The 26,179-nt window shown below is 48.2% G+C and overlaps 11 protein-coding genes and 1 non-coding gene across 12 annotated transcripts; 3 read left to right on the top strand and 9 right to left on the bottom strand.

The window, feature by feature from the left end:
• Positions 1-135: 135 nt before the first annotated feature.
• FOBCDRAFT_228932 (S-adenosyl-L-methionine-dependent methyltransferase) lies at positions 136-1,761 on the bottom strand. The gene is made up of 10 exons (XM_059609795.1): positions 1,670-1,761; positions 1,578-1,619; positions 1,434-1,524; positions 1,344-1,385; positions 1,169-1,294; positions 1,099-1,121; positions 1,016-1,053; positions 834-971; positions 370-789; positions 136-323 (listed from the first exon to the last, which is right to left on the bottom strand). The coding sequence occupies exons 3-10, from the start codon at positions 1,444-1,446 to the stop codon at positions 275-277; spliced, it is 849 nt and encodes a 282-aa protein (XP_059465587.1). The 5' UTR covers positions 1,447-1,524; positions 1,578-1,619; positions 1,670-1,761; the 3' UTR covers positions 136-274.
• Positions 1,762-2,215: 454 nt separating this feature from the next.
• On the bottom strand, positions 2,216-3,397 carry FOBCDRAFT_321787 (uncharacterized protein; the record flags this gene model as incomplete). The annotated part of the gene is made up of 2 exons (XM_031188957.3): positions 3,205-3,397; positions 2,216-3,157 (listed from the first exon to the last, which is right to left on the bottom strand). The coding sequence occupies exons 1-2, from the start codon at positions 3,349-3,351 to the stop codon at positions 2,216-2,218; spliced, it is 1,089 nt and encodes a 362-aa protein (XP_031036222.2). The 5' UTR covers positions 3,352-3,397.
• A 320-nt stretch (positions 3,398-3,717) lies between these two features.
• On the bottom strand, positions 3,718-4,631 carry FOBCDRAFT_187333 (uncharacterized protein; the record flags this gene model as incomplete). The annotated part of the gene is made up of 2 exons (XM_054706455.2): positions 3,718-4,443; positions 4,492-4,631. 2 exons carry the CDS (start codon positions 4,629-4,631, stop codon positions 3,765-3,767), a joined length of 819 nt encoding a protein of 272 aa, XP_054562430.2. The 3' UTR covers positions 3,718-3,764.
• A 107-nt stretch (positions 4,632-4,738) lies between these two features.
• Positions 4,739-5,108, bottom strand: FOBCDRAFT_321785 (uncharacterized protein; the record flags this gene model as incomplete). Its single annotated transcript, XM_054706454.2, has 2 exons — positions 4,991-5,108; positions 4,739-4,944 (listed from the first exon to the last, which is right to left on the bottom strand). The coding sequence occupies exons 1-2, from the start codon at positions 5,082-5,084 to the stop codon at positions 4,739-4,741; spliced, it is 300 nt and encodes a 99-aa protein (XP_054562429.1). The 5' UTR covers positions 5,085-5,108.
• A 354-nt stretch (positions 5,109-5,462) lies between these two features.
• On the bottom strand, positions 5,463-7,030 carry FOBCDRAFT_228928 (uncharacterized protein). Its single transcript, XM_031188959.3, has 3 exons — positions 6,346-7,030; positions 6,101-6,296; positions 5,463-6,050 (listed from the first exon to the last, which is right to left on the bottom strand). The coding sequence occupies exons 1-3, from the start codon at positions 7,005-7,007 to the stop codon at positions 5,544-5,546; spliced, it is 1,365 nt and encodes a 454-aa protein (XP_031036224.2). The 5' UTR covers positions 7,008-7,030; the 3' UTR covers positions 5,463-5,543.
• A 2,592-nt stretch (positions 7,031-9,622) lies between these two features.
• On the bottom strand, positions 9,623-11,386 carry FOBCDRAFT_242453 (uncharacterized protein; the record flags this gene model as incomplete). The annotated part of the gene is made up of 4 exons (XM_059610490.1): positions 9,623-9,629; positions 10,529-10,746; positions 10,832-11,124; positions 11,197-11,386. The coding sequence occupies 4 exons, from the start codon at positions 11,384-11,386 to the stop codon at positions 9,623-9,625; spliced, it is 708 nt and encodes a 235-aa protein (XP_059465586.1).
• Positions 11,387-12,048: 662 nt separating this feature from the next.
• On the top strand, positions 12,049-13,506 carry FOBCDRAFT_296791 (uncharacterized protein; the record flags this gene model as incomplete). Its single annotated transcript, XM_059611898.1, has 1 exon — positions 12,049-13,506. The coding sequence occupies one exon, from the start codon at positions 12,049-12,051 to the stop codon at positions 13,351-13,353; it is 1,305 nt and encodes a 434-aa protein (XP_059465585.1). The 3' UTR covers positions 13,354-13,506.
• A 47-nt stretch (positions 13,507-13,553) lies between these two features.
• FOBCDRAFT_296787 (uncharacterized protein) lies at positions 13,554-16,043 on the bottom strand (the record flags this gene model as incomplete). The annotated part of the gene is made up of 5 exons (XM_059611897.1): positions 13,554-14,877; positions 14,926-15,039; positions 15,091-15,270; positions 15,318-15,515; positions 15,697-16,043. The coding sequence occupies 5 exons, from the start codon at positions 16,041-16,043 to the stop codon at positions 13,554-13,556; spliced, it is 2,163 nt and encodes a 720-aa protein (XP_059465584.1).
• A 607-nt stretch (positions 16,044-16,650) lies between these two features.
• Positions 16,651-19,232, bottom strand: FOBCDRAFT_165771 (-phospho-3-sulfolactate synthase-domain-containing protein; the record flags this gene model as incomplete). The annotated part of the gene is made up of 8 exons (XM_031188963.3): positions 16,651-17,229; positions 17,272-17,637; positions 17,689-17,808; positions 17,864-17,921; positions 18,169-18,175; positions 18,316-18,762; positions 18,809-18,926; positions 18,973-19,232. The coding sequence occupies 8 exons, from the start codon at positions 19,230-19,232 to the stop codon at positions 16,893-16,895; spliced, it is 1,713 nt and encodes a 570-aa protein (XP_031036228.2). The 3' UTR covers positions 16,651-16,892.
• Positions 19,233-19,927: 695 nt separating this feature from the next.
• On the top strand, positions 19,928-19,999 carry FOBCDRAFT_t176. The gene has a single exon. It is a non-coding gene; the product is annotated as a tRNA-Thr (tRNA).
• Positions 20,000-20,309: 310 nt separating this feature from the next.
• Positions 20,310-23,154, bottom strand: FOBCDRAFT_263021 (uncharacterized protein). Its single transcript, XM_031188966.3, has 2 exons — positions 22,688-23,154; positions 20,310-22,640 (listed from the first exon to the last, which is right to left on the bottom strand). Exons 1-2 carry the CDS (start codon positions 22,788-22,790, stop codon positions 20,488-20,490), a joined length of 2,256 nt encoding a protein of 751 aa, XP_031036231.2. The 5' UTR covers positions 22,791-23,154; the 3' UTR covers positions 20,310-20,487.
• A 1,830-nt stretch (positions 23,155-24,984) lies between these two features.
• Positions 24,985-26,158, top strand: FOBCDRAFT_228919 (uncharacterized protein). The gene is made up of 2 exons (XM_059609794.1): positions 24,985-25,500; positions 25,547-26,158. The coding sequence occupies exons 1-2, from the start codon at positions 25,125-25,127 to the stop codon at positions 25,915-25,917; spliced, it is 747 nt and encodes a 248-aa protein (XP_059467744.1). The 5' UTR covers positions 24,985-25,124; the 3' UTR covers positions 25,918-26,158.
• The last annotated feature ends 21 nt before the right edge of the window (positions 26,159-26,179 follow it).

Genomic DNA, 26,179 nt, shown 5'->3' with positions numbered 1-26,179 from the left:
ACGAGAGAACTTCTGCTGGATCGAGGACAAGGCATTTGTTAAAGAACTATAACGGTTTGATGTTCCAGCATTTGGTCAGGATGGGGAATTTGATGAAAAATTTAAACGGTTTGGCTTTTCTGCTCTGATTTTAGTGATATGAAATTCGGGCTGATAGAACAGAGAAACGAAAACCAAGCAGAGTATCACCTCCAAGGTTGGGAAGACGACACTAAGTTTTGAACTAGTCAGATAGTTTATTACTATGTCAGGTTGTGAACTCGATACTCAACGCTTATTCGTCAGTAGAGGCTGACTCTGCCCTCTGCCCATAAACAACAATACTACCCAAAGATTAGTAAGATCTCAATCCATCGAAATGCAACTTACACAGGAAGATAGGCATGGATCCTAGGATCCCTCAGGTGCTTGCGCACCTCCGCACAAAAAGTCATAGTCTCCTCCTTAGTCCACTTCATCCCCCTCGTGAACAGCGCCAAAGTCAAGCCCTCAAGCCCACCATCAAGGTTAGCAAAGCTCCAAGCGCCAATCTCCTTGTAGTAAGGGTCTTTGGCCCATGCGTTGAGAGGCCATTTGAAGTGACGCTTAACAATGTTGATGAAGCCTGCTTTTTGCATCATGCTTTTGTAATGACGCGGGGCTTCGACTGAGCGGCCGAGGATTTTACTGGCTTCGCAAAAGTAGTGGCCTAGTTTGGCGAGCTCGAGGTCTGCGTGGAGGGTGCCGTCGTCGGATTTGTAGGGGAGGACTATGTCTTGCATTTCGAACCACCCTCCTGGCTCGAGGGCCCTGAAAAATGTCAGAAACGACCTCAACAAGAAGGGGGGACTAACTTGTAGGCTTTGGAGATGAAAGCATCGTAATCTTCGAAACTACCCGCCATGACGCGGCTAAAGACGAAATCAAAGGGTTTTGCCCAAATCCAATCTTTTTCGAGATCGTCAATTTCAAATGTGCAGTTGATAGGTACCCTTTGTTTGTCAGATTCTGCTGTGCCTGAGAATTGATAGCTTACATAGTCGGCTGAGTTGGGCTCAGATCCACGCCAATGACCTGTTTGATCAGCAACATCTCTCTCTCCTATCTGGAGTAACTTACTTCCGACTGTGGAAAAGCATCGGCTTGCAATGGGTTAGTAATGTCACTAATTACTGCGACGGCGACTGACCATATTCAATAGCCCAACACCCTGTTCCAGTGCCTACATCAAGAACTCTCTTTGCTGCCTCATTACCCTTGGGGCAGAGTGCCAGACTTCCACGCAGAGTGAGGAGCCAGACATTGTGCTGGATCTCTATAAAAGTATCAGATAACTGTGAGGATCTGCTTATCATCATACTTACCCAGACGCTCGTTCTCGCTTTGATCGTTGGGGTATGCGTATTCTACCAATTGTCAGCCAAGATCACGCCACTTGCAAATGTTCGACCTGCTTCCAGCACTCATTGAGTGATATGTACGGCCATTCTCAATCTGATGCTGAAGAACGCTTGATCGCAGCGAAGCCAAGGAATCGGTAACCGGCTGATGGTATAAGTTCCAGCTTCAAAGAATGACCTGACGACCCCTCAACTTACCTGTGAAATGGTTGAGTCCGCGTCAGAGAAGGTATCTGGGTTCTAGAAGACAGTCAGTGGGTAAGTCGTTGGATCTAGATATAGTGACCGACGATGAAATCGCCTCTTGAGGCCCAAGTCTATGTTCGGACGTCATCTTGACCGATGACAGACCACAATCCAAACCCCTCTTGTTTGAGAGAATTAAGAATTTTATATCATGTTACTTTCCGTGGGACGCGTTGCCAACAGGGATTCCCTTTTGTCATACCTTATCCTCTCGAATCGCTGCTTCGCAACCCCTGTATTTTCACAAGTGACGGGACTAACATGCATACCCGAGCATCCCGCGTGATGAGTTCCCCGACAAGGAACGAATTCTGCGACATGGAACTCGGGCCGACGGCCAACATATGATGAGCTCTGTGTGGCAATTATAAGCTCCCAGCTACAGTCCACAATTACAAATAATACATCTTGGCCAATATTTGGCCAATATATGCAGTTGAGTTTGAGTAATCCAATCAATGATTTATAAGTAACTAGTCACTCAGAATATCAGATAAGACCATGATATAGGAAGGCTGGTATAATCAACAGATTGGCCTCTTCGACTATCACGAGTAAAACCCAATAACAGCAGAAAGCTCACAGAATACTTACCACGAGAACTTCTGTCCAGTTGCCTCCTCAGAGAAATCCCACAGTTTCTTAGCCTCACTGCTCGAAACAGCCAGCGGCTTCGCTCCCGTACTGATCTGACAATCAGCAAGATACGCTCCGTAATTGTCACTCCCTTCATGAGTCTCTCCAATTCCGTTGGCAAGCTTTGGATCCAATGCCGCAACAAGACTAGTCGAAGCCCCGGCTTCTAACGACTTGTGAGTATAAAAGCCCATTGACCCCAACTTTTTAGCAGCTTTCAGTGTTTCTTTGGGAAAGTTTCTTCCCAGCTCAGTCGTCATGATGACACCAGGGTGAGCAGCAAGAGTGAGAATGCCGTGCTTTTCAAAGAGACGCTTGTTAGCTTCGATGCCGAAAAGGACGTTGGCAACTTTGCTGCGATTGTACCCATCGAGGGGAACATAAGAAGTTTCTTCACTGTTTTCATATCCCCAAAGTTTGAAGAACTCATAGTTTGGCTGCTCCTCTTGAGGAAGGTCTTTGTTCTTCTTGTCAAAGTTCATGTCGCTCCAGCGCATGTTTGACACCATAGGCGAGGCAGAAGTGACATTGACGATACGAACGGAACCCTTTGGTTTGCCCTCGGATGCTTTGATGAGCTTGGGCATTAGGAGGCAGCTGAGAAGCCAGTGACCAATGTGGTTGGTTGCCAGATGCATTTCAATACCATCCTTGGATAGAGTGCGCTCTTGAACGGCCATGACGCCGGCGCTATTGATGATCAAATCAATAGCAGGTATATCAGACCAGGAAAGGAATTCTTTGGCTGCGTTGCGGACGGATGCTTGACTAGAGAGGTCGACCTCCAAGAACCGGTAGTCTACATCTGGGAACTCGGCCTTGAGTTCATCGATGCTCTCCTTCGCCTTGGAAGCACTACGGCCGGCAAGAATTACATGTGCCGGGGACTGAGTGGACTTGAGACGGTAAGCATGAGAATCTGATCCAGGAAGGGGGGACTTACAAAAGCCTGTGCGGTTGCAAAGCCAATACCTCCACGGTTGACTCCAGTGATGAGGACAGTTTTACCACGAATACCATCGGTAAATGCTTTGGCAACTTCAGTGGCTTCGGTATTGGCTCCAAAGTCTGGGTTAGTTGTTGACGCCATGGCGATAGATGAGAACGTGTCTTGGGATGTTGGAGTAATAATCTGAGTATGCTGTTGATGTTCGTTGAGATGACTGGTGTCTGCATTGACTATTGTCTGAGTGCGACCATCCTCACCATTTATACTCAAAGAACCCTAGATGGGAAGTCTGGATATTCGCAAAACATTGAAGCCTTGTTTTCAAATCATCCAATACAAGACTTGCTACCCGATTCGGAAACTCTCAAGATGTCAGATGAAGATCCTGGTGCCACTATAGTCTAAACTGAGCCAATGAGAGACTTGCTACCAAATCCGGTTAGAAGGTTCTCGGCATATCTCAGAAACCTCATTGGTTGATTGCTTTTGCGTTGAATGAACCTTGAACGGAGTTAACGGGTTTCTTTCATTTTAGCTTTATCTCCATGAAGTGATTATCCGTCTACCAAGCAGACTAGGTCCCATAACTTCCGGCTTGGTTCGTCATGGATAGCATTCATCCACGGAAACATGGCCAAACAATCCTTCGCTTGTTCCCAGTTCATAACGCCAAGCATTGAAGCTAGGTCTCGGAGTTTCTCGACCATCCACTCCCGACCATCGTTTCTTGGAACTGAGATTCCTCCCAAGATGAGAAGCCAGAATGTGAATTCATCTTCGCTATCATCCAAGATAGATTCAGTGACTTCCTTCACAAGAGCTGTGATAAGTCCTGGTCTCGTCATGCGATCCTGCTTGTTATGAAAGTAGATCGAGATCATAAATAGGGATAATCCGATATGGTAGGCAGACTGAATATCGTGCTTGAGCCTGGATTCACCAATCGTACAAAATCGGAGCAGTCGATAGCAGATGGATATCAAAACTTCTTGAAATTCAAGTAGATTTAGAGGCTTCTCATCCATGTGCTTGTTGAAGAGTCTGCACAATCCCATGGCGTCGAATGATGCTTCTTGGAGGGCTGAGTCAAGTCGGCTATGGCGGAGGGAGTATGCATCCGAGCTACTCTCCAAGGTGAAGCCCCGAGACGACAAGATCCTTTTTATATGAACCATATGGTCTCGATAAAACAGTGGGTGTCCACCTTGTTGCATGGCGAAGAGGATATCAGTCCTTTAAACATCAGCACTCGCCATCCAAAATCAAACATTACCTACTCACCGGCAAATCTTGACAGCAACAATTCCATCTTCGATATTCTCCAGCCCACCACGAAGGTCCACTATCTTCTTCAAACCCGCCATATGAGTCTCGGCTGCCGCGTAATGTTCTGCTGCTTGCTCTTGATTGATAAGTGCCATGACGATCGACATGGTATGGTCTGACAAAGCCTCATTGCTATTCAATCTCACCTTGAGCTGATCAAGGGTCTGAGATATACAGTTCAGTGAGTTGGTGCAGTTGTAGCCTATGCCGAGATATATCTCGTTTGACGCTTGGATGAGCGCCAGAGAGCAGTCGTAGGCTTCAGATTATTAGCAGGGGCAACATTTGCAGAGGTGTATAACTTGCATCCTTTATCATGAAACATGATCTCGAGCCATTTGACTTTATCCTTCTCAAGGGAAAAGCCTAGCTGAAAAGGATAGACGAGTCCGACTGTCACGTTGAAGACTAAGGACATCAGCACAGTGACAAATATGAAAGAACGGGGACTAACAGTCATCTATCGCTTTACCAGCAACCTTTGTCACGGCTACAGGAAACGGAAAGCTGAAGAACTGAGTCGCGAGCGGTCTAGGAATTCGTTCCATTGGCCGACAATGAACAACTTGATTCGTCCGCGACGGTCGATGAAATGTTTTCCCTGCATTTTTGCCCTTCATTACATGCCGTCGCATGAGCTTTTTTGAAGTTTTATCGGCGTTTAAGCCATCCACAAAAAAGAAGTTCTGCTCCATCTGATCACTTGGTGGTTGCAGGAGTGAGGTTCTGATGATGTCAACGTAAGCAAACTCCGCTTCAGTATTGGCGAGCCGCGTGTCCGTGTGCCTATTGAATACAACGTGGGTTAGAATAAGTTGGAATTTTGGTGTTAAAATACATATAATGAGTTCATTTAGAAGTAGTCAGCGCTTTGAACTCTGGATAGAGAACCGACACAATTAATCATTTATGGACCAAATTTCAGCTCATAATTCGTCTTCTCATTTTATCTACTCTACATAATCTCGCTCATCTCTCATAATACAGACTTTTACAAGTTATACATCCTAAACGGAAACGGATCCACAAGGACCTCCTGCATGGCTGTGTCCGCTGGATCGCTTCAGAACAGAAGCAACCTCGGCATCCCATCGTCGAGTGTTGTGAGTGACCTTGGGCAGGCTCTTCCAGGTCTTGGCATAGCGAGCAACAGAGTTAGCGATGGCCTGGGTGTTGACGAGGAAAGCCTCCTTGTTGAGGTTGTTGATATCGTCGCCAATCTTGTGGTAGTTGATATCGTAAGCGACACCAGCCTCGCCGCCAAACTTCTTGGCCTCCTCCTCGGTCTTGAGCTGCTCGGCGCCGGTGAAGAGACCGCCGGAGGGAATGCCGTTCTCGATGAAGGCGGCGTAGTCGGAGCGGCCGCTGAACTCGGAGGGGACGTAGCCGAGACGCTTGGTCTTGAAGAAGCGCTCAAAGTCCTTCTCGATGGCGTCGGAGCCAGCAGGGCCGGTGAGGTTGAAGGCACTTCCATCACCGTCGTAGATACCGTAGACGTAGTTGGGGCTGGCAATCTGGGAATTGTTAGTATTTGATTTTGTCAAAGAGTGGTTGGGTATCTCACCATATCAAAGTTGAGGTAGGCTCGGATCTTGGCGACTTCAGCGTCAGAACCGTTGATGCTCTTCATGTAAGCATATGAACCGAGAAGACCGAACTCCTCAGCACTCCAGAAACCGAAGCGGACGGCGTTCTTGACGCGGTACTTGGTAAGAGCCTGGGCAACCTTGAGGATACCAATGATACCGGAACCATCATCGCTAGAGTCTGTTAGCGTTGAGTAATTTCAAAGTCATATATGAAACTTACTTGATACCAGGACCGGCAGCAACGGAGTCGGAGTGACCTCCAACTACGAGAACGTTGTCATGGTCACCCTCCTTGGTCTCAGCAATGACGTTGAAAGTAACACGGTTCTCAACGGTAGCATCAACCTTGAGGTCAACGGTGACCTCACCAGCCTTGGTCTTGGCAAGGATAGCCTGACCGTCCTCCTGGCTGATACCAACAATGGGAGCAAACTCGCCAAAGGGCTCACCAAGGGTACCAGCGAGCTCGCCAGGAACATTGTTGTAGACAATGACAGCAGCAGCTCCGGCAGTCTTACCGTTGGTAGACTTCTGAGAGAAGGGGCACTCTCCTCGAAGAACGAGAACAACCTTACCCTCAGACTCAGCGGGGAAATCACTAGCCTCGCAGCCAAGGTTCTCAGCAACGACAAGAGGACCAGTAGCCTCACCAGCAGGAGTGTAAGTCATGATGGCGGCAGTGATATCATCGCCGTCAACCTTGAGGGAGGCAGTACCGGCAGAGTACAGCTCAGTGAAGGGCTGCTTCTTGACGTTGTAGTAGCCAGTCGCCTTGAGGGTCTTGTAGAGGTAGTCGACAGTGGCGTTGTGACCAGCTCCACCGAAGACACGGGTGTTGCCGTTGGCCTCAGCGATGTCCTGGAGCTTCTGGGCTCCGGCCATGAGGTCCTTGATGTTGATGTCCTTCTGGAGCTTGAGCTCGTTGACGAGGGGCTTCTTGGTGGCGCTGGCCGCCAGGGCGAAGAGGGGGAGGGATAGAGTGGTGAATCTCATCTTGGGCTGGACTGGACTGGACTGCAAGGGGGATGAGGAGTGAAGAAGGGGATTTCTGAGGGTGGAAATAGTTGATATTTATATGTTGTTGATCATACAAAATTAAATTTATTGTAATCTACTCGTCACAAACCCATACCATTTCGTGATAGTACAATATCCTGCACGGCACTTCTGCATAGCACGGAAATGTCCCACGAACAACGACCCTCTCACGGCCGCGGATCCAAATCAGGCAGTTCCAGGGATGTTTTGGCGATCGAATCTTGGCGTTGTCTTTGCTTCCCCGCAGGAACTGCCTGTTCCAGGAACTAGCGCCGACTCAGATCCCACGTCGCCTGGAACTTTTGGAGTATTCGCCAATCCGACCTATGTTGATAACGGCAGGTCGCAGGGATTATCGACCGCTCGGCCAAGCACAAAGATAGGTCACGAGAGATAGAGTAATGACTAGCGCTGTGATAGAGTTGGCGCTGGGCATTAAGCATCTTTCTACGCTTATTCGTCGTATCGACAGGGATGTGAGATAGAGAGATGGGTTTATCAGCCACCGCAAAATGACATGATGATCTTTTCTGGGCGAAAAATGTCTCCATCCAAGCATTCCCCTCTTTCTTGACCCTCGGCGGACTTTTGTAGTCAAGCTTGGAAAAATCCTGTTTGGATAAGCCTTGGGCTCACCGGTTCTTTTGCCATCAACATGGGTCAGCAAGATAAGAAACCTTGTCGTCAATTGAGTTGTGCCACAGACTAGTTTGTTTCCGAATCAGTAGTGATTATCCGAGTGTGGCTGGTTACAATGACGATCTGTACTGTTATGAGAAGACGATTCTTTCACGATGCAGTGTTACAGTGCGTTGGAGGATGTATCTGCGCATTTAGAGGAATGATCTACCAGTTCGTTGAGGCAAGATGTAGTGTAACCCAGCCTTGTGAGGCGAATTGACTTTGTGGATGCAAACTTACGGGAATGTGCACTAGATGGGAGAAGATCTGGCTGTACCCTGTAGTTCAACGCGTATCAGAGCAGTTGGGAGCATATGCGGTGGACAATCGTTTACCGGCATAACGGGCAAAGGATCCCTAGGCATGGTTTCATTGCAGAATGCCAGAGCTATGATCTACCTGTCATCCAGAGTTTAGGCATGTTCACGATTCCGTGGACACCTATAGGCCTCAAGTTTCACTTTCAAAGGCTTGGCAACCAAGATAGGGATACGCAGTAGTAGCTTCCCGTTTTTTTTCAGCTATTGCGGTTGCTTCTGACGCTTATATACGCTGAATATTTTGTCAAGGTAGTGCTCATGGCGCATCTTGAGGCCTGCCCTATCTAACAAAATCACTTCAGAAGTCAAATTCAACAATACATACTTTGATTCCAAGATTTACTTGAGGTATCGCCATAGCTCTGTCTACTCTTCTAGACTGTATTCCTTTTCTTGCCAATTTCTGATGTTTTTACCCCCTTTCTCGACCAAAAGCTTTGCTACTTGTTTTACTTCTGGTATTGCTAAGAGTCTCTCTTTTTCTGAAAGGTCAGCACGTGTTAGTCCTCGTTTTTCTTCTCGTATTGCAACATTTCTGTTTAATGCAAAGGCAAGTGGTGACCAGCTTTCTATCGTCAATGCATTGACATCAACTCCACGCTCCAGCAAAACCGGGCACAAACTCAAAGTATCGCCATTTGCCCTGTGAAGCATCGTTTCCCCATAGTCACTCAAGGCCTTGAAATCAGCTCCCCTTTTTATCAATAGTTTCGCTGCAGCTAGTTGCCCGCGTTTAAAGAACTAATACAGTGCAGTCTTTCCTTCCTTATCTCGCGCATCGATGTCGACTCCATAGTCTAGTAGTAGCTCAGCCATGTCTGCCAAGAGATATCGATAACTAACATCGGAGTAAAACCTGTTATCGAGGAGGTCTACATGGTGTAACGCTGTGAAACCGTTGTCATCTTGGGCGTTGACATCAGCTCCGTGGCCTACCAGCAGAGACAAAAGGTCAACGGTTGCCCTGGAAAGGGAGCTGTTCCCCCATTATCCTTCGCGTTAACATCAGCTCCCTTCTGGATTAATAGCATGGCAAAATCAACGCGAGATATCGCACAAGCAAGATGTAGAGGAATGGCACCCAGTCGACTTTTGTCATATGTACCGAGCCCACTGTCAAGCAGAAACTTGGCAGTTCGTAACACAGTTGAGTCACTCGATCCTCTATGCGACAAATCTGCGTCCATAACAGTCCATCCCCAGTCGGTCAGGGCAGAAATACTGGCATCAGATTGTAATAAAAGTTCCGTTTCCTCTATAACTCCCCGCTCCGTTGCGGTGTGGAGTGGCGTCAAGCCATGGTCACCTCTTTCGTTTGCATTGGCCCCGGCTGCTAAAAGGACACGTTTGACATCAATACTAGAAGCGCTATGTAAAGGGGTACAACCGTGGTCATTCTCCTGGTCGACCGCATGTCCGAGGCTCAGCAGCCTTTCCACAAGATTGACCTTGCCATATTCAGCAGCTAGATGAAGCAGAGTATTTTCATCCAAATAAATGTAACTGTAGTCTATTCCATGATCCAGAAACACATGTGCTATGGAGTCGCTTCGGTCGCTCCACAAATAAAGAATCCGCAATGGATCACTCTCTGATCTGTTCATGGTAAAATTCATATCGGTCATGTGGCCTAATAGTACTCGAACGACATGCTCACGCCCGTATTCTACTGCAAGATCGAGTGCTTTGTCAATGTTTAGGCCAATGCCTGATTGAATTAACTGCGCAACTATGTCTGCACTTCCAATTTTAGCGGCGACGTCAATAGGTGCGCAAAGCTCCCATGGCCCGTCTTCTGTCTCACTACATTGGAAATAGTGTCTCCCTGCTTCTTTCAGCAAAGGCTAAAAAATGTGCTTATGATCTCCGAGTAAGATCTCGTGTAGGTGGTTCATAATCTCAAGGAAAGGTGGGCTGTCTTCTTTGTCTATTGCGGCTGAAAATTCCCGTAGGATGTGTTGAGTCTGAATTTCAAATACAGCACTGAGGGTAGCGTATTCATCAGTATGAGCATGATTCACCATGGCCTCAAGAAGAGTTGTTATAACTCTCTGGTGACAGCCTTTCAAAGCCGCGACAAAGGCTTTCTTAACGTATATAGACGTAGTAACCTTGGACTCCTGACGAAGGCCAACCACCCTACTAAGGTCAAACACATTGTCGAGTAGCATCTGCACAAGATGCTCATTGCCTGATTTTGCTGCGGAAACTAGGGAACACTCGGAAAATGTATAACACTCTAGTTCATTGTAATTATAGGGTGACGGACTCCTAACCCAGGCTTCTAACTCAGTGGACTTATAGTCTGCTTTCGCACGCTCAGAGAGGAGGAGCCGGGCAATTTCAATACTTCCAGCCTCACACGCTTCTGAGAGGGCCCTGGCATTCCTTGCTCTGATCCCACGTATAATCAGACAGAGGAAGTGGTTCATCAAGCCAGCTGCTTCCATCTCAAAGCATAATGCACCCTCCTCCCTTGCTAGCTCATCCCGGATAGTGGCATTCTTCATGAGCTTGTCAGAGCTGGCAATGAGACCATAATGGATCATTGAGTCATCGTCATCATCGGGTGATGAGGTTTTCTTCGCCACAGTTATCTGTGCATGCTGCAGGCGCTGGGGATTCTCGATGAGTATGGCTTGATTCAAAGAGCCTGTCTGTCGCTACCAATGGATGAGCATACCGTTTCCTGAGGCGAGGTCGTTTGCTGAGTGCGTTTTCGATTCTTTCGTTCAGTTCATGGCCTTGACCTTCATAATCCGCTTCTAGTATCCCCACAGCGGTCAGCAGAAACTGAGGTGGCTGATTCAATGATCCAGTGAACTGAAACTCCTTTTTCTGTATTTTCTTGCCACATTCGTGGTGTAAGACTCCTCCTTTGGCTCCAAAGGGGACACTGACGACGACATCTCCAAGACGAATATCATGCTTAGGGCTCGGAGCACCACCACCAATGCCGACTATAAGTCGAGGACGAATATTAGGAAATGTTCGCAGCATTTACGTAGCTACAGAAGCGGCTGGTCCTATACCATATTCGGGCAAGGATGCCACGACAACGTCATGTTTCCCCATTCTCCCGAAGGAATATATATTGTTGTCGCCGGGAGCTTGTACATCTAGAAGCACGTCATATTCTTCGTCGAAAAGGCTTTCCGCGGCATTCAATTCTGTTGTTAAGGCGCAGATCCACCCAACAGTGTAGGTTGAACGATCTGCCATTCTGTTGTCTGTTCCTCAAAGGCTAAGCTCTGTTTTGTATTTTACTCTGGGATCTAAGAACAGGCTTAAATCCTGCTAACTTATGGGAGAAAGACGGGATTATATAGTCCAGGCTGAGCTCTAGAAGCTTCTTTGCTGGTTCGAACAAGCTAGCCCGCATTCAAGGCATCATACAAACATGAGACAAGCGTTATATTTGGAGTTTTTGCAAACCAAGCAACGAAGAAAGCAGTGCTTTCCTTCGGATGGGACATTAGTCACAGCACCTCATTACTAATGACAAACAGGCAGGATGCCCCAAGAGCTTTGAGTCTGTTTGGTGAAGCTTGTGATGTCTCAGCGAGATATCATTTCAATGTAAACACTTGAGACGATAAGCGACGGTTACCTTGCTCAACCTTCAGTCTCTGGTTATAGGAGAAGTCAAAACCTACTCAAATTAATCAGGGTGATATCAAGCGCATAAACAGAGTATGTTCTAATTCTAAACTGTTTATGACTGACGCCAGCTAGAATCGGTTTGTTGAAGCACATTCACGTATCGGGGCAACCTAAGCGAGCTGCTTGTCGGTTAGTAGAATAACCTCAACGCGTAAGGCAACAGCAGACCACATCAACCAACTGAAAACAATCCAGTTTTATCACCTCGACAAATATCCAACATGGAAGCTAAACACACAGTTGCTTCTATTATTACCAGGCTCCCAATCGAGATTATTTTGTTGATAGTTGAGAGTCTGGTCCCTCAGAATGATGCGACACGACCGATCCTCCCCGCATCACATCCCATTACAAAAACGCTATTGTCATTGACGAGAGTGTCTAAGGCAATCTATCCTACTGCCTGCAAACTCATCTGGCAAAATTGTCTCTATCTTGACACAAAGTCAAAACTCCGCAAGTTTAGACGATATATCTCTAAAAAGAGCCCTATCACCGGGCGATTACCATGCGACGCCTATGGGTCAGCGCGACTATACCTCAACCCATTGCGTTACAAGTTTGATACGGCTTCCACTTATGATACAATTTCCCCATCTACTCGTCGCGCAAGCAGGCGGTCTGGCCGTATCAACAATGACCCGGACAGTGATATGTCAGGCGATTTCAGTGATGATTCGAGCGATGGGTCACAAACCCGCCGTAATCGAGGAGCACCCAAAGCGTCTCGGTCAGAATCTACTGTGGACGATGGATATTCTGAGCATTCGAGGCACGACTGGTCAGGATACCCTATGCAAGACCTTCGAACGATTTATATTCTTGAAGACGTTCTCATCACTCTTGCACCAGTCCTCAAGACTCTCATCGTGGATATGCCCTTAAGGGATATAGACCCTTGGGAAGACGTAATCATTTTAAAGTCCCTCAGACAGGGCTTTGAGGCTCTGGTCAACGTCGAAGAGCTCATCAGCGTCAAAGACGAATTATACCTTGGTGAGACTGTTATTGGGCAATATCAAGTCTTTACCAAATGGCCAAAACTGCGACGTTTATGCCTGTATAACGTCATGATGGAGGAGCAATTGTGGAAAGATATGGCCTCGTGTCCACAATTGGAATCCGCTGTCTTCATAAGACCTGATCCTTCCGACGATGACCTTTCAAATGATGATATCAAAGGAGGATGGACGAGAGCATGGGCTACAGCAAACCCTCGAGACACGAAGCGTGACGGTCTAGTATACGAAGGACCTAAGATGACAATAGCTTTCTGCAACTGGCCACCCTACCTACCCGACTTCAACAGCATGATACCTCACTGGCAAGAGGTTGACCTCGACAATAAAATCAGCGTTTTGAATGTGGCTACCCATGCGAGATATGATAGAAAGGCAAGAAAAAGGGGACCCATTGCCTCATGCCAGGATTGGGTCAGAGATCACTCTTTGCTTGGTACAATTTGGAGTGAAGTTGAGCGAAAAGGTCAGCCTGTAACTCCGCCAATAGTGTTTGAGGAGGGCTAAGTTGAAGAAGACGATGATGAATGGGTTGATGACGATGATGGCGCGGACTGGAGTGATGACGATGACGACTCATGGTAATAAATCTCACGAGAGACTTGAAGATATTCCAGCAGACTTCACCAATTCAAGCTCATTTTGTTGGTCAAATTGGCGCACAAAAGAATCTCTGAATTCTTTCGACATATGTAAACACTATCTGCTTACTGTGGCTTGTCCTTGGCCTCATCAACTTGCAACTCAAAGAAGCTCTCAATCAAACTCAACGTGATCATAGCACTCGAGAACAAAAGCGAAACCTCGTCACCAAACTTGACATCCTCCAACGGATCTCTGACCAACTTCGCATCACGATCAGCATCCAGCTGTCTCTTAGGCATCTCCTCCGGCAGAGGATGGAACGGAAGACCAGATGGTAACTTCTGCGGCTCTTGGGGTTTATCACCCGGAAATCCACCAAAGACATCACCGCCTTCTTTGGGAGTTTCGGGTTCTTTACTCAAGAGCTCAATGGCTTTCTTGTAAGCTGCGTTATCGGGTTCTTGCTTTTGAAGGCCCTCAAACATCAGATATACTGCGCGGATGACGCTCTCGAGGGCGCCGACGATCCATGCATGGTGGGAGGAGGACGCTTCGCCGATGAGGTACAGTTGGCCGTAGGCGTTGGGCTTGATGATCTCTGACCACATGTTGGAGAATTGACTTGGGCCGAAGTATGCGAAAGCGCCAGACATGTTCTCGTCTCTGTACCAATCGTACGCATGATGGTCCTGGTACTGATCCTTGAGAAGGGCGAGAAGCTGATCGTACGTGTAGTCGCTCTGCTTTGAGTGCAACAGCGCAAGATCATGGAGAAGAACGGAGAGAAGCTGCTCTTCATTCTTGGGCGTCTCGGGTGAGATCAGAGATCCAATACGTTGCGCATCCTGGCCCCAGGTGTAAGAGCACAGAAGAACAGCGGGCTTGTTAGGATCCCAATCCTGGCCTTCATTGGACTCGATGTTGTAGGACGGATACACACAAACCCGGAGGGGAAGATCAGTATGCGCGATACCACCCTTTTTGATGTTGAAAGGGGCCTTCTGCCACCACGCGGTCTCAAACTTGATACCAACCTTGCACGAAGCACCATATCCCAAAGCCCGAATTGCCTGCTTCGTACCCCAAAGAAGACCCGCATCCTTCAGATCCATTCTCTGAAGAGCACCAAGCGTGGTACTGTTGAACACAGCAAAGTACTCTTTCTCTTTGACAACTTGATTCTTGTTAATGCGGATTTTCATCGAAGTGTAGTCCTTGGGCTTGCGTTTCCTGCGCTCTTCGACTTGGGCGTCTATGGCGACGACTTGGCTGTTGTACTGGACGGGTTGTTTAATCATTTTTGCCATGCGGTGCGCGATGGTTTGGGCGCCGCCGTCAATGCACCACCAGTAGTTGGTGGGTTGGCCATCGATTGATTTTGGAGTTGCGAAGTCGAGTTCTTCGAGAACGCATTCTGTGAGGGATTGGTCGTACCATCCAGTGCCGCTGAGAAGGGTCAGTACAGATGCGAATGCGTTCTTGAGGGTTACTTACTATGTGGCTGACTCGAGCCACTCGATGGTATTGTAGTTGTATCCCGGTCCTTCGGGAATAGGACCAGAGTTGTCCTTAGGGATGCCCTCCCTCTTCTTCCTGTCACCATCTCCCCTACCACGGCGTCAGTCTACTACAAATATCCAGGTGCACTGGGTTACTCACGAAGCGAGAAACTGGCGAGTGCTAAGCTTATCAGCCTCCATGAGAAGGGCCCAAAGTTTAGTCGTCTCGGGTCCCTTTTCATCATTCTCGTCAACAGCTTTCTTGAACTTCTCCGCAGCCACCTTGATGAAGTCCTCCAGGGCCTCACTGACTAGGTCTGAAGGGTTCACCTGGAGTAGGCTATGTTATTGTTAGTGACCTGCCGGGGATGGAGGAAGTAGACGTACTGAACGGGGATCTTGGCTTTATCAGGAAGACCCTCGTTGATCTTGAATGGATCATCCGCTTCTGCGGTCCAAACATTCCCGACGCTGGAAACATCGTTGAAGTATGTTGGGCACACATTGTCCTCATCTCCAATGTAGTATGGGATCAGGCCACCTTTTCCGGGCTTGAGTCCGATATAATTGAACAGCTGGAAGGTCCTGCAACATGTGAGCAATTGCGACACCAACGATCCATCGAGAGACTTACCTCTTCATGATGGTGTTGTTGGGGAATCGCATAGCGCCAACATCATAGTAATCATGCTCACCATACGAAAACCGATGCGTATACAACCTTCCTCCCAGCCTATTCATCTTCGCCGCTTCCATAATGTCATACTCAATCTTCAATCCCTCCTTTTCACACTGCTCATTCAACCAGTCGAACACCATAGCAGTGAAAAGGCCAGCGACACCAGCGCCGATGATACCAATCTCAAGATGGTTGGACTTTCTGGGGACGAATCCAACACCAGTGAGCTTCTGGGTCTTGTCCAGGATCTTACTAACGCCTTCATCTTCATGAACCTTCTTTGGGAAAAGCTCAGGATGCTCCTGTTGAGCTTGGATGACGCGCTTGGCTGCGGCTTGGACATCATCTTCGAAGCCTTTTTGGGCGACGTGTCGTGCCCACATGTGCTTGAAGGCACGGGTATGGAGGTGGTGTTCTTCAGCTGGGAGAGACATGATGAAGACAATTGCTATATATTTCTCTGCTTCAATTGAATGAGACTGGCTTTCTCGCTGGGAACATGCGCTCTATTTATGCAGGACCTTTGGCTAATGAGTCTGGCCATGGAGGTTCCCATCCGGAAAGCTCAATCACAACGCCAACAAAGTGGCTAGCTGAGCCAAGCAATGTGATAAGGAAGGATAAATCGACTGCATTATAGCAAACCCCGCTCAAATTGAGACTTTCATCACATACCGTGGTGAGCTTTCCCCGCAGATGACTGCGCGTCTTCTCACCAACGAAACTATCGATGCAGTCCATCCAAGCCTAGAACACCAGATCTCACGGGCCGTAGCCGTTCCTAGCGGCATCAATACGAACCGAGCGGCCCTTCAGCTCTCGGAATAATTGGGTGCTGTCCAAATGTGGCTGGCCGGCATGAGACTATTGGCGACTAACGACCAATACGGCCATTGTGTCTTATATTGGGGTTAGTGATGATGATGCTTCGTCTCAAGTGCATTAGACTGCTGAGGCTGAGAATCGAGGGGGATGCCTATCCTGTTGAAACATGCAGATACTGTACGTCCGTGGCTTTTATGAGATTCTGTGATTGTTGAGAATGCTGAAGTATGGTCAGCGATGACATAGGATTTGCATATTGGAATGGTATTTAGTTCACCGCACTTTCAGCTCGGCATCTTGATGATGACAGAGGCTTATATATTGCTTGCGGCTGAAGCTTCTGACAGGATGGCATGCAACAAAACCGTGAGCCCGTTCCACTTGCTCTGCCATGCACCAGCAGTCTCGATTACATTCCGAAACATACATATCCATTGCTCTAACTACCGCTACAACCTCTAGTCACCAAGCGGATAAGCATGGAGGACCTGTCCATGAAACAACGTCGCATCCTTCGAAGCCAAGAAGACATAACTCGGTGCAATCTCACTCGGCTGTCCAACTCTTCCCAACTGCGAATTCTTGCCGAATCCCTCCATCTGCTCCGCCGGTCGAGAAGCAGGCTGCAGAGGTGTGTGCACAGGCCCTGGAGCTACGGCATTGACTCTAATGCCCTTCTTGACGAGTTGCTTTGACAGCGATTGTGTGAAGGAAGTGATGGCGCCTTTTGTAGATGCGTAGTCTACCATGTGCGCTGTTCCTCTGAATGCAACGGTAGATGTTGAGTTGATGATACTAAATTGTTAGTTAGGCTCACAAAAGGAAGTGTAGACTTACGAGCCACCCTTTTCCATATGATGAAGCGCATACTTCGTCATAGCGAAGATCTGAAGAATATTACTTCGGAAAGTACTCTCCACATCATCCAGATCAATATCCTTAAAGTCCTCACACATGAACTGCTTCCCAGCATTATTCACCAGGACATCAATCTTGCCATATTCATCAACGTGTTTCTGGACTGCGTTCTTGCAGGTCTCATTGTCCATGAGGTTTCCAGCGAAGAGAAGACATTTGTGACCTTCCTTCTCGACCATGCGCTTGGTCTCTTCGGCGTCTTCTTGTTCTTCTGGGAGGTAGACGATCGTTACGTCTGCACCTTCGCGGGCGAAGAGGACTGCTACTGAGCGGCCAATACCAGAGCTACAGATGTCAGTTGTGATTGTTTATATCGGGGAGGCTGTCGCAGCTTACTCGCCACCGGTGATAAGAGCTTTGGCCCCCTCAAGCTTGTTGGCGGCTCTGTACTCGTGGAACTCATCCTTGCCTTCGAGCTTGGTCGACTCGCTTGTAGGGTTCATATCCTTTTCGGTTCTGTGACCTGATGTTAGAAGTTCATCCGAGACAAGTCAATTGATCACGTGCGTACCCAGGAAGCTTCTGTGCCTGAGCCTCAGGAACAGGGTGGAATGAACCATCTTTTCCAGCTTGAGACATGTTGTTTAATTGTGGTCAGTCAGTAAACACACTTCTCTTATAGCAGATTCCCAGTAAATGTAAGTGAATGAAGAAATTTAAATGATCGTGACATGTTATTTATATCTCTGAGCAATGATGTCAGTGTGCAGTGCTTCCATCGAGATTGTCCTGCCCCATCGCGGGGTCACTCAGTGCATCATGATGGCATCACGATTTAGACGAGCCAATTGCTTGTCCAAACCACAACAAACTTACACCTCAACTAACAAAACATCAAGGCCTGTAATTAACAACCGATCCAAACGTATCAGATTGTCCCCAAATTCCCTCCCTCAAACACGACAACTGCACAATCTGCGAATGGTCCACAAACAAATTAACATCAGTCCCAAACTCTCTTACATACCAATTAAACACCTTTGGGTCCGCCGCCTCAAACATGACTTTCTCCTGCGGCAACTCCCTCAAAATCTGCTGAATTACATCCGTCCTCCAACTCTTAACATTCTCTGTGATTCCCTCGCTCTCAATCATGATGCGCTCTACTCCAGCGTCGATGAAACGTTTTCCCATGTGGATTATCTTTGAGGGATCAGATGTTCCTAGGGACGAGAGCTCGGAAGCTTCTGTGTCGCCGCCAGCGCCGAATTGAATGCCGCATTCGGGTTTGGCGATTAGACCGGCGGAGTGGACTTTATCGACGATGCGGAGCCAGTCGTCTTGGGGGATAGAGAGGAAGCCTGATGAGATTTCGATAACATCGAAGCCGAGTTGTTTGCACTTCTTGAGATATTGATCCACAGCCCACGCGGGATCAGATTGAAGAAGGACGTGCTCCATCCATCCGCCCTGATATTGCGGTCAGTAATGCTTTGAGATAGGCGAAGATACTTACAGTAGAAACGTAGACGTTGTACTCGTGAGCGAGATTGATGAGCTCTTTGAGTTTATCTTCTGGGAATAGGGAAAAGGAACCACCGGCAAACTTGAGCCCATCGACATGGTGTCCCATCCTTTCCCCGTCAGTATTCATTACCTCTAATTATCTGGTATACTCACGTCTCAAGGACATCCTGTAGGTATCGTTTTCCCATCACTGAGTAATATGGCCCCCGAATCTCAGTCACTCCGACAGACCGAGGTTTCGGTGGACGCTTGTTGTGGCGGATAAACCCGAAACCTTTGTCTTTATCTTCCAACAGAATCGGAGGAGTCCTAAGCTGACTGGATACTGAGAAGGGCCTGATAGCGGCCTTGGGGATTGCGGTTGAGGCTCGCCATGCTGGGCGGGCGGCTTTGAGCAAGTTGACATGAGACATTATGGTAGCTGTGAAGACGATTTTACTTTCTAAGTCTTTGATTAGATTGTGCTTCTTTCATCTCAAGCTTGCGCACCATGGCTTCGGTGGTCTCTTAAACGATCATGTTGTAACATGATATCATCATGATGCACCCGTGAGTTGCTAAGGCTGTAACATAAACTCCAGGTTTTGCGTCATAACATCTATTTACCGAGGGATTGTCATGCACAATCTCACTGATAATACAGTGACAGTGTGGTTAGTTCAGAAACCAGCCAGAAAATGGCACCCCGTCCTGGTCAGAGCCCCGGTCGCCGGATTTGTGGGGACCCTCCGGCCGTAGCCGCCGGAATACAATACGGAACTCTTTTACCTTCTTGTGAAAGGGATACTATGCTAAGAGTGAATAAAGACCTATTCCATGATATCTGGCCGTTCTTCATTGTTTTTTCACGCCCCGTCATACCGAAGAGATAGCTTGAAACCTCGGAGACTGACGCGACGAGTCTAGACGAGGACTTAAAGAGCAACCCGGTGCTCTGTCCACCGTGCCGGGAGAGCAATACCCCAACATCCGAAACCAAATCTTTAGCAGCTAATCATTCGGTAAAATTCTACCAGCGATGGATAAGGAGATTTTACACGCCTAGGTCAATCAGCTCGGGCAGCGAGCATATACCCAAAAAGCACCTTAGCGTTTAATAACTCATCTAGCCCTCTTGGCCAAGTGGTAAGGCGTCGCACTCGTAATGCGAAGATCACTGGTTCGATTCCAGTACGGGGCAAAACGATTCATTACTTTTGCATATCATCACAACTTGTATTATAATCTTTTTACAATGACTCCTCGTCGTTGGAATAAAAACTTGCCTCTTTGGGAGAATCTCCTTTTTTGGATGCGCATGACGGGACGGGACGAGATGAGAGCGCAGACCTTACCTTACCGTGGCTTCGGGTGACTGCATATCGGAGTGAGAAGATTCTCATGGGATTGTGGTAAGCTCGGCTCAGTCAATTGACTTCATGAGAGAGATTTCCGTGGGTTTGGCATATTCAGTCAACAAAACCATCACATCGAAGCACATGTAAGTTTGGTTGAACAAAGAAACAAATGCGCATTGGTATCCATCGTTATGCTATAACTCATCATCTATCCATGACCCAACAATGTTATACAAACAACACCCCCATATATCAACGCCCAAATCATCATACAAAAGAAATCCATCGTACCGTAGTATCCCTATCCCAAACTCTATGCTTCATTTCTTCATTAATCCTCTACATCCGCCGCACACCCCTCATCATCAACCCTCTGCTGCTGCTTCTTCCTCTTCTCCATCGCCTTGCGCAGTTTAATAGCAGTCTGTATATCAACCTTTGCATCATCCGCTTCCGTAAGACCATACTGATCCCAACCTATTTCACGAAGATCAATGCCCAAGTCTGCGAGAGACACAAAACCTGGTGCGACGGGGGTGTCGCTCTCCCAGAATGAATCGGAGTCTGGGTCTTCGGAGGTAGAAACCTGGCGCGTTCGACGGGGTGTTGTTGTGCGGCTGCGGGATCGGCGGGTGCGTCGGGGGGTGGATTTGTTGCTTCGTGTGCGAGGTCGTTGGGGACTTTTTGGGCTTTTTGGTGTTTTGGGACGTTTGAGGGCTGGCTCAGAGGGGATCATGGGGATCGGGGGAGGTGAGGCCGGAGCTTTGAGGATGGGGAGGGGTTCGTATATTCCTGGGAGGCCATCGCCTGACATGCCGTAGTTGTCCTTCATAAGGAGTCCTTCGCCATCACGACGCTTCTCTTTCCATGCGACGAAAGAGTCTACCGAGTCTTCGCTCGCATCCGAGAGGTACAGATCCATGTCGTGGCCGGCTGTCATGGGGTGGCCGAGATGTTGTTCAATATCCGTCCGTGATGGGACAAGCGTCTCGGCGGAATAGTCATCCCCAGGTGAGCTTTGCCGCGTATTCTGGTTAACTGCAGCACTCTGCTCATGCTCAGGATGCATCTTGATCGAAGGTGGCAGAGATGCATCGATAGAAGTGCTTGGCGTATGATGGCCAATGGGGTATTGGATGCTCGAGAAACCAGATGACTGTGTCGTAGGAGTGATATTTGCTTGTGAATTGACGTTTAGAGAAGATGTCCGCACTGGAATGTGTTCGTTTATATCATCCAGACGTTGATTTCGTAGAGCAACGCTGGCCATTGTGCGGGATCGAGGAAATGGTTTGTCGATTGATGAAGAGCTCGAGGGACGGGAAGGTTGTGACAGTTCGCTTCGTGGATAAGATGAGAGAGTTGATCCTCCATGATATGACTCTGGGCGCGGATGATGGACATCGTTTCGATCATATCGGTAGTTTGGTTCAAGATATACACTTGCTCGCTTGTCTGGTATGAATTGCGCTGGAATAATCGGACACGGCGCAGGTTCATCGAAAGCCTCGTCAACGGTATCAATCTCAACGCGACCAAAACTCCTTCCTCGACTTCGACCTTCGCTCGTCTTTGGTCGGGATCTTTGAACCGGCGGTGGTGAGGATGAAGCCTCGTATGTTAAACCACTGGATAGTGAAGGATGTAGACTCATGGGCCTAGGCTTGCGAGGTTGAGGTTCGGGTTCTGATGGAGAAGCAAAAGCGTTGAACGACCTTCTCCGATCCCGCATCGATAATGTTCCTGGATTGAGATTCGATTGTGACTCTCGTCGATTTGACTTCCCTGATCTTAGCAGGTCATTACCAATTGATCCAGAAAATGATCTCCATGCCGATGAACTCGACGGTCTTGACCAAGCCTCCCGTATCGTCCCCAGATCACCATGCGGAACACCCGGCGCAGGCGCAGAATCATCCTCGTCTTCTTCATACTCAAACGACTGCAACTCCCGTCCCCCAGAAAGTCGATAAAATGCCTTTGCAGCAGCGCTGTTAAGGTTCACGCCATTCTCGCCAATATTCCTCTCCGCAACGTCCTCCCCATACTCCCTCGCCCCCGAAGCAGCAACCCGCGATCGAAAATTCGAAGGCCTAAATTCTCCCTGCGCATCGAGAATGTCTATAAAAGAATTCCGCTTATCATGCGCTGAATCTGTTGAGCTCTCACGACGATGGTGTGTGGGAATTGATGGTACGGGCGGTGGTCGTTCGCGACCTCGCGTTGGTCGCTCTGGGACACTCCATGCTGAGTTGGAGCTTCGGATACTGCGTGAGAGGGAGAGTGGGCGGGATGAGAGACTGTTGGCTTGGTTTGGTGCTGTTGTTGGGCGGGAGGGAGATGGGCCTCTGAATCGGGGGACCATGGGAGGCGGCGCGGCTGGATCTTGTGATACCGTTGATAATTGGGCTTGGCTGCGTTTTCTGGCTGCTCGTTGCAGCTGATCCAATACGTTCGGACCATTCCCAGCGACTGGATATGTTCCTGATATTATTAGACAAAGAACCCGAGATATCGATTGCGGTGTTTACCTTGAACTGGTGGAATCGACGCTACAGTCGAATTGTATGCTTGGCCCTTGAGCGAAGCCCTGTTCCCATTCTTTCGCGCAAAGATATTGCTAAAGAAGCCCATGATGATCGCCTTAACCTGCCATGCGGCAGGTCGGCATCAAAGAAATGATTCGCGGTATTTTGAGAGACTCCAAGTCAAAGGGACACCTCAGCGCTTTTCGAGATGAGATCTTCGCATTCCGATCTGAAATGAAAAAGAGTACGCACAATCGGGGCGCAAAAGAAAAAGGAAAACCAGGCGCTTATAAGTACCGTATCAAAACCGCCCAACTGAAAACGTGAGACTAATGCAAGCCCAGTGAACGGAACCTGTTTTTTTCAGTGTCCTGTGGCTTTAAAGTTTAGGAGGAGATCACCGGTGGGAGGTCTGGTCTTTTGTTTTATTCCTCGCTGTTTGGTTTGAGAAGCTTCTTTGGAAGAAAGGTACGGACATCATCCTTGGCCTAAAACAGACAAGACGCTTGGTCTGGGGGGGACAGGGGTGGATGACGCCAACGAACGAGAGGAAGGGATCCATGCACCATGTTTGGAGTGGAGGGTGCTAGCGGAGAGTGACAGGCCACGATGGATCTCGGGGGTTGAAAGAGTTGAAGAGGGGGTATGATGGGATGATGGGATGATGGGATGGGATGCTGTGTCTTGGTCATGAATGAAGAGAATACCTCGACGTGGAATTGTCTCTACACTAACTCAAACATCTCATATCTAAGTTGAGACATCTTCACACCCTTTACAGAGTAGATCGTCAACGGGAGAGTGGCCGATTAACCCCCAGGATCACACTCAGGTCAGGGGGCGTCTGACTTGCATCACCCCTGAACCTGAGCCGAACTGTGTATCCCTGGAACAGCCTGGACCGATATGGACGGATGCAGGGACCACTATTCTTCCCACTCAGGGGCTTCAGAAGTGTCACGGAAAATATCATCAACAAATGAGATCTAAACATGATGAACAGTTCAGAAAGAGGGCTTGTTCAACTGCCATCTGGGGTTTAACCGACTGACGCCATCAAAACGGCGTGGCGATGACTCCGAATTAAGCAGTGATAGACTCTTCTCAAGAGAAGCTGCATGCTTACCTGATACGCAGCCTGAAGTAAACGCGGACACCAATCGAGTCATGACTGTAAGCGATCAAAAGGAGATATCCGGTGAGGATAGGCGAACTTACAGATCCAACGCGAATAATTGCGCCGTAGTATCGCATTTTCCGAGACAGAATGTCGGCATCCGAGTCATTGGGTCGATTATCACAATGGCCTTGTCCATGTTACAGTGGGAGAATAATACGGTTACATTCTACGGACACGGGGACGGGCCGCTGCTGATTTTTGAGTTTGATGATGCTCGCGAGTTAAATTGCCATGTTCTTTGTGTATGCGTTGCGTTTGTGTTTGTGTTAGATACCACCTCTTGGTATTAAATACTACCTCTAGGTATGCTCTGGAGATACTTGTTTGTGTTATGGAGACTGAGCGCTTGTAGTACGGATACGGAGTGAGGGACGGAGAAATTGACGGACTATTCATGGTGAGGTCACATTGTACAAGAAGATCTCAATCATTGACTTGTTAGTACACTTAGTGCGAGACCGGTTCCGCGCGTCGGGGCCAATCTGTGATCTTTTTATCTCTGTGCACGGGACAAACCCTTTATTGACGAGCTCAAAAGGTGTGATATAAACCTCACCAGTTATCTACGACATGTGATGGTGTCATTGATGTTTATATCGTTTCAATCATGTTTCTATAAGCCTGGATTGCTATAACAGAAGGGTTACATAGCTATCATTTTGCTTTTTCTTGCAGCCACCCATGTAACTATAGATCGTTTCGGATCTGTTTCTCGTGTTGAAGTGACACAATCAAACTAGCAACAGACTAAATATGGCAGCGCTGATCAAGAGACTAGGAAAATATTAGGAGAATGGGATCTGCGGTCAAGGCTGATGATTGTCTGTGTCTTTAGGGATTGGAGGGACTAAAATATCATTAAATGAGTGAGAGATAAACTCCATGTTTAGCTGTGGCTACCCTAGAACTGTGCAACAAACTCAGTGTGCTCTTCCATGACGCTCTATAATGCCTGATATTATAGCTGAGAGTTGTTTTCATAGAAGTTGCTTCTTTTATTAATTCTGAAACTTTTTATATGGGGGCTTTATGCATAACCCAAACAATAGCGCAATCGTTACAGTGCTGACCAAAAACGTTGGTATGCCGAGGATGCCATACAGGCCGTAAGGCTAGTGAGGTGTTTAGGCGACGTCATCAGTAAAGCCACCCCGCCAACTTAACGTGGGGCATTTCTTCCCTCCGTCATCAGCAGCTTAACAATCACCAACACATCTCAGCACCATTACAACCTCGCAAGATACGCCAGCAACCGTCAAAATGTCTTCAACAACAGACCCCAACCCCTCCGACTCCCGCCCGGCCTTCATCCCTCTCGAAGCCAACCCCGAGCTAATGACAACCCTCATCCACAAACTCGGCGTCTCAAACGCTCTCGCAATGCACGACGTCTACTCCCTCACCGATCCAGACCTGCTCGCCTTTATACCCCGCCCCGCGCTCGCTCTGCTGCTCGTGTTCCCTGTTAGCGCTGTGTACGAGAGTCACCGCATGGCCGAGGATAGTCTAGCCGATGAGTACAAGGGCAAGGGGGATACGGAGCCTGTGCTCTGGTGGCCGCAGACAATCAGGAATGCCTGTGGGTTGATGGGCTTGTTGCATGCTGTCAGCAATGGAAATGCTCGAAATTTCATCGGTATGTTTATTTGCTGGGGGAAAAGAATGAGGCTAACGTCTGGTAGAGGAGGATTCTACGCTTGATGTATTGATCAAGAAGAGTATCCCTCTTGGTCCCCACGGCCGCGCAAAAGTTCTCGAAACGACACCTGATCTCGCGACTGCGCATAAAGAAGCTGCTACACAAGGCGACACACCCGCGCCCGCTGCAGAAGACGACGTGGAGCTACACTATGTATGCTTCGCCAAGGGCACAGACGGTGGATTGTGGGAACTCGACGGACGGCGAAAAGGACCTATTCGACGAGGCGATCTGGAGGATAACGAGGATGTGCTGAGTCCAAAGGGCCTGGCGCTGGGGGCGTTGAAGTTTTTGGAGAGGGAGGGTAAGGATTTGAGGTTTAGTGCTGTTGCGCTTGCTGGGTCTATGGATTAGGATTGATACCCAAGGCTGGAGCATGGTGGACTAGATTTGCATGGAAATGAATAGTATAGTTCAATCTTCTCACGAAGACTGTAAAGCATTACCTCGTTGTCGAACTAGAATCTGAGGGGCTGGAGTGGACGCTTAGCGTAGTTATTTTGAGAAGCTGAAGAGCAAGGCAGATTCTTGAAGCCACGTCTAATCTCAGCTCCCCACTTCAAGGCAGCGACTTTGAATAACATATAAAAGAGCCTGTTATTTCTGTTTCTGCTTA

The sequence above is a fragment of the Fusarium oxysporum genome, chromosome VIII (assembly GCF_013085055.1).
Source record: "Fusarium oxysporum Fo47 chromosome VIII, complete sequence".
NCBI lineage: Eukaryota > Fungi > Ascomycota > Sordariomycetes > Hypocreales > Nectriaceae > Fusarium > Fusarium oxysporum.
Note: the sequence above shows the minus strand (reverse complement) of the source record. Positions and strands in the feature narration are given on the sequence as shown.

Excerpts from the sequence above, each read along its gene's own strand:
- FOBCDRAFT_228928 (XM_031188959.3), bottom strand. The coding sequence starts at position 7,007 with ATGGCCGGAGCCCAGAAGCTCCAGGACATCGCTGAGGCCAACGGCAAC. Across the intron at positions 6,297-6,345 it reads GCTGCCGGTCCTGGTATCAA|CGATGATGGTTCCGGTATCA; the intron begins GTAAGTTTCATA and ends AACAGACTCTAG. Across the intron at positions 6,051-6,100 it reads CCTACCTCAACTTTGATATG|ATTGCCAGCCCCAACTACGT; the intron begins GTGAGATACCCA and ends AACAATTCCCAG.
- FOBCDRAFT_263021 (XM_031188966.3), bottom strand. The coding sequence starts at position 22,790 with ATGGGCTTCTTTAGCAATATCTTTGCGCGAAAGAATGGGAACAGGGCT. Across the intron at positions 22,641-22,687 it reads GTCGATTCCACCAGTTCAAG|GAACATATCCAGTCGCTGGG; the intron begins GTAAACACCGCA and ends TAATAATATCAG.
- FOBCDRAFT_228932 (XM_059609795.1), bottom strand. Across the intron at positions 1,054-1,098 it reads ATGCTTTTCCACAGTCGGAA|GTCATTGGCGTGGATCTGAG; the intron begins GTAAGTTACTCC and ends CTGATCAAACAG. Across the intron at positions 790-833 it reads TTCATCTCCAAAGCCTACAA|GGCCCTCGAGCCAGGAGGGT; the intron begins GTTAGTCCCCCC and ends GACATTTTTCAG.
- FOBCDRAFT_228919 (XM_059609794.1), top strand. The coding sequence starts at position 25,125 with ATGTCTTCAACAACAGACCCCAACCCCTCCGACTCCCGCCCGGCCTTC. Across the intron at positions 25,501-25,546 it reads AAATGCTCGAAATTTCATCG|AGGAGGATTCTACGCTTGAT; the intron begins GTATGTTTATTT and ends AACGTCTGGTAG.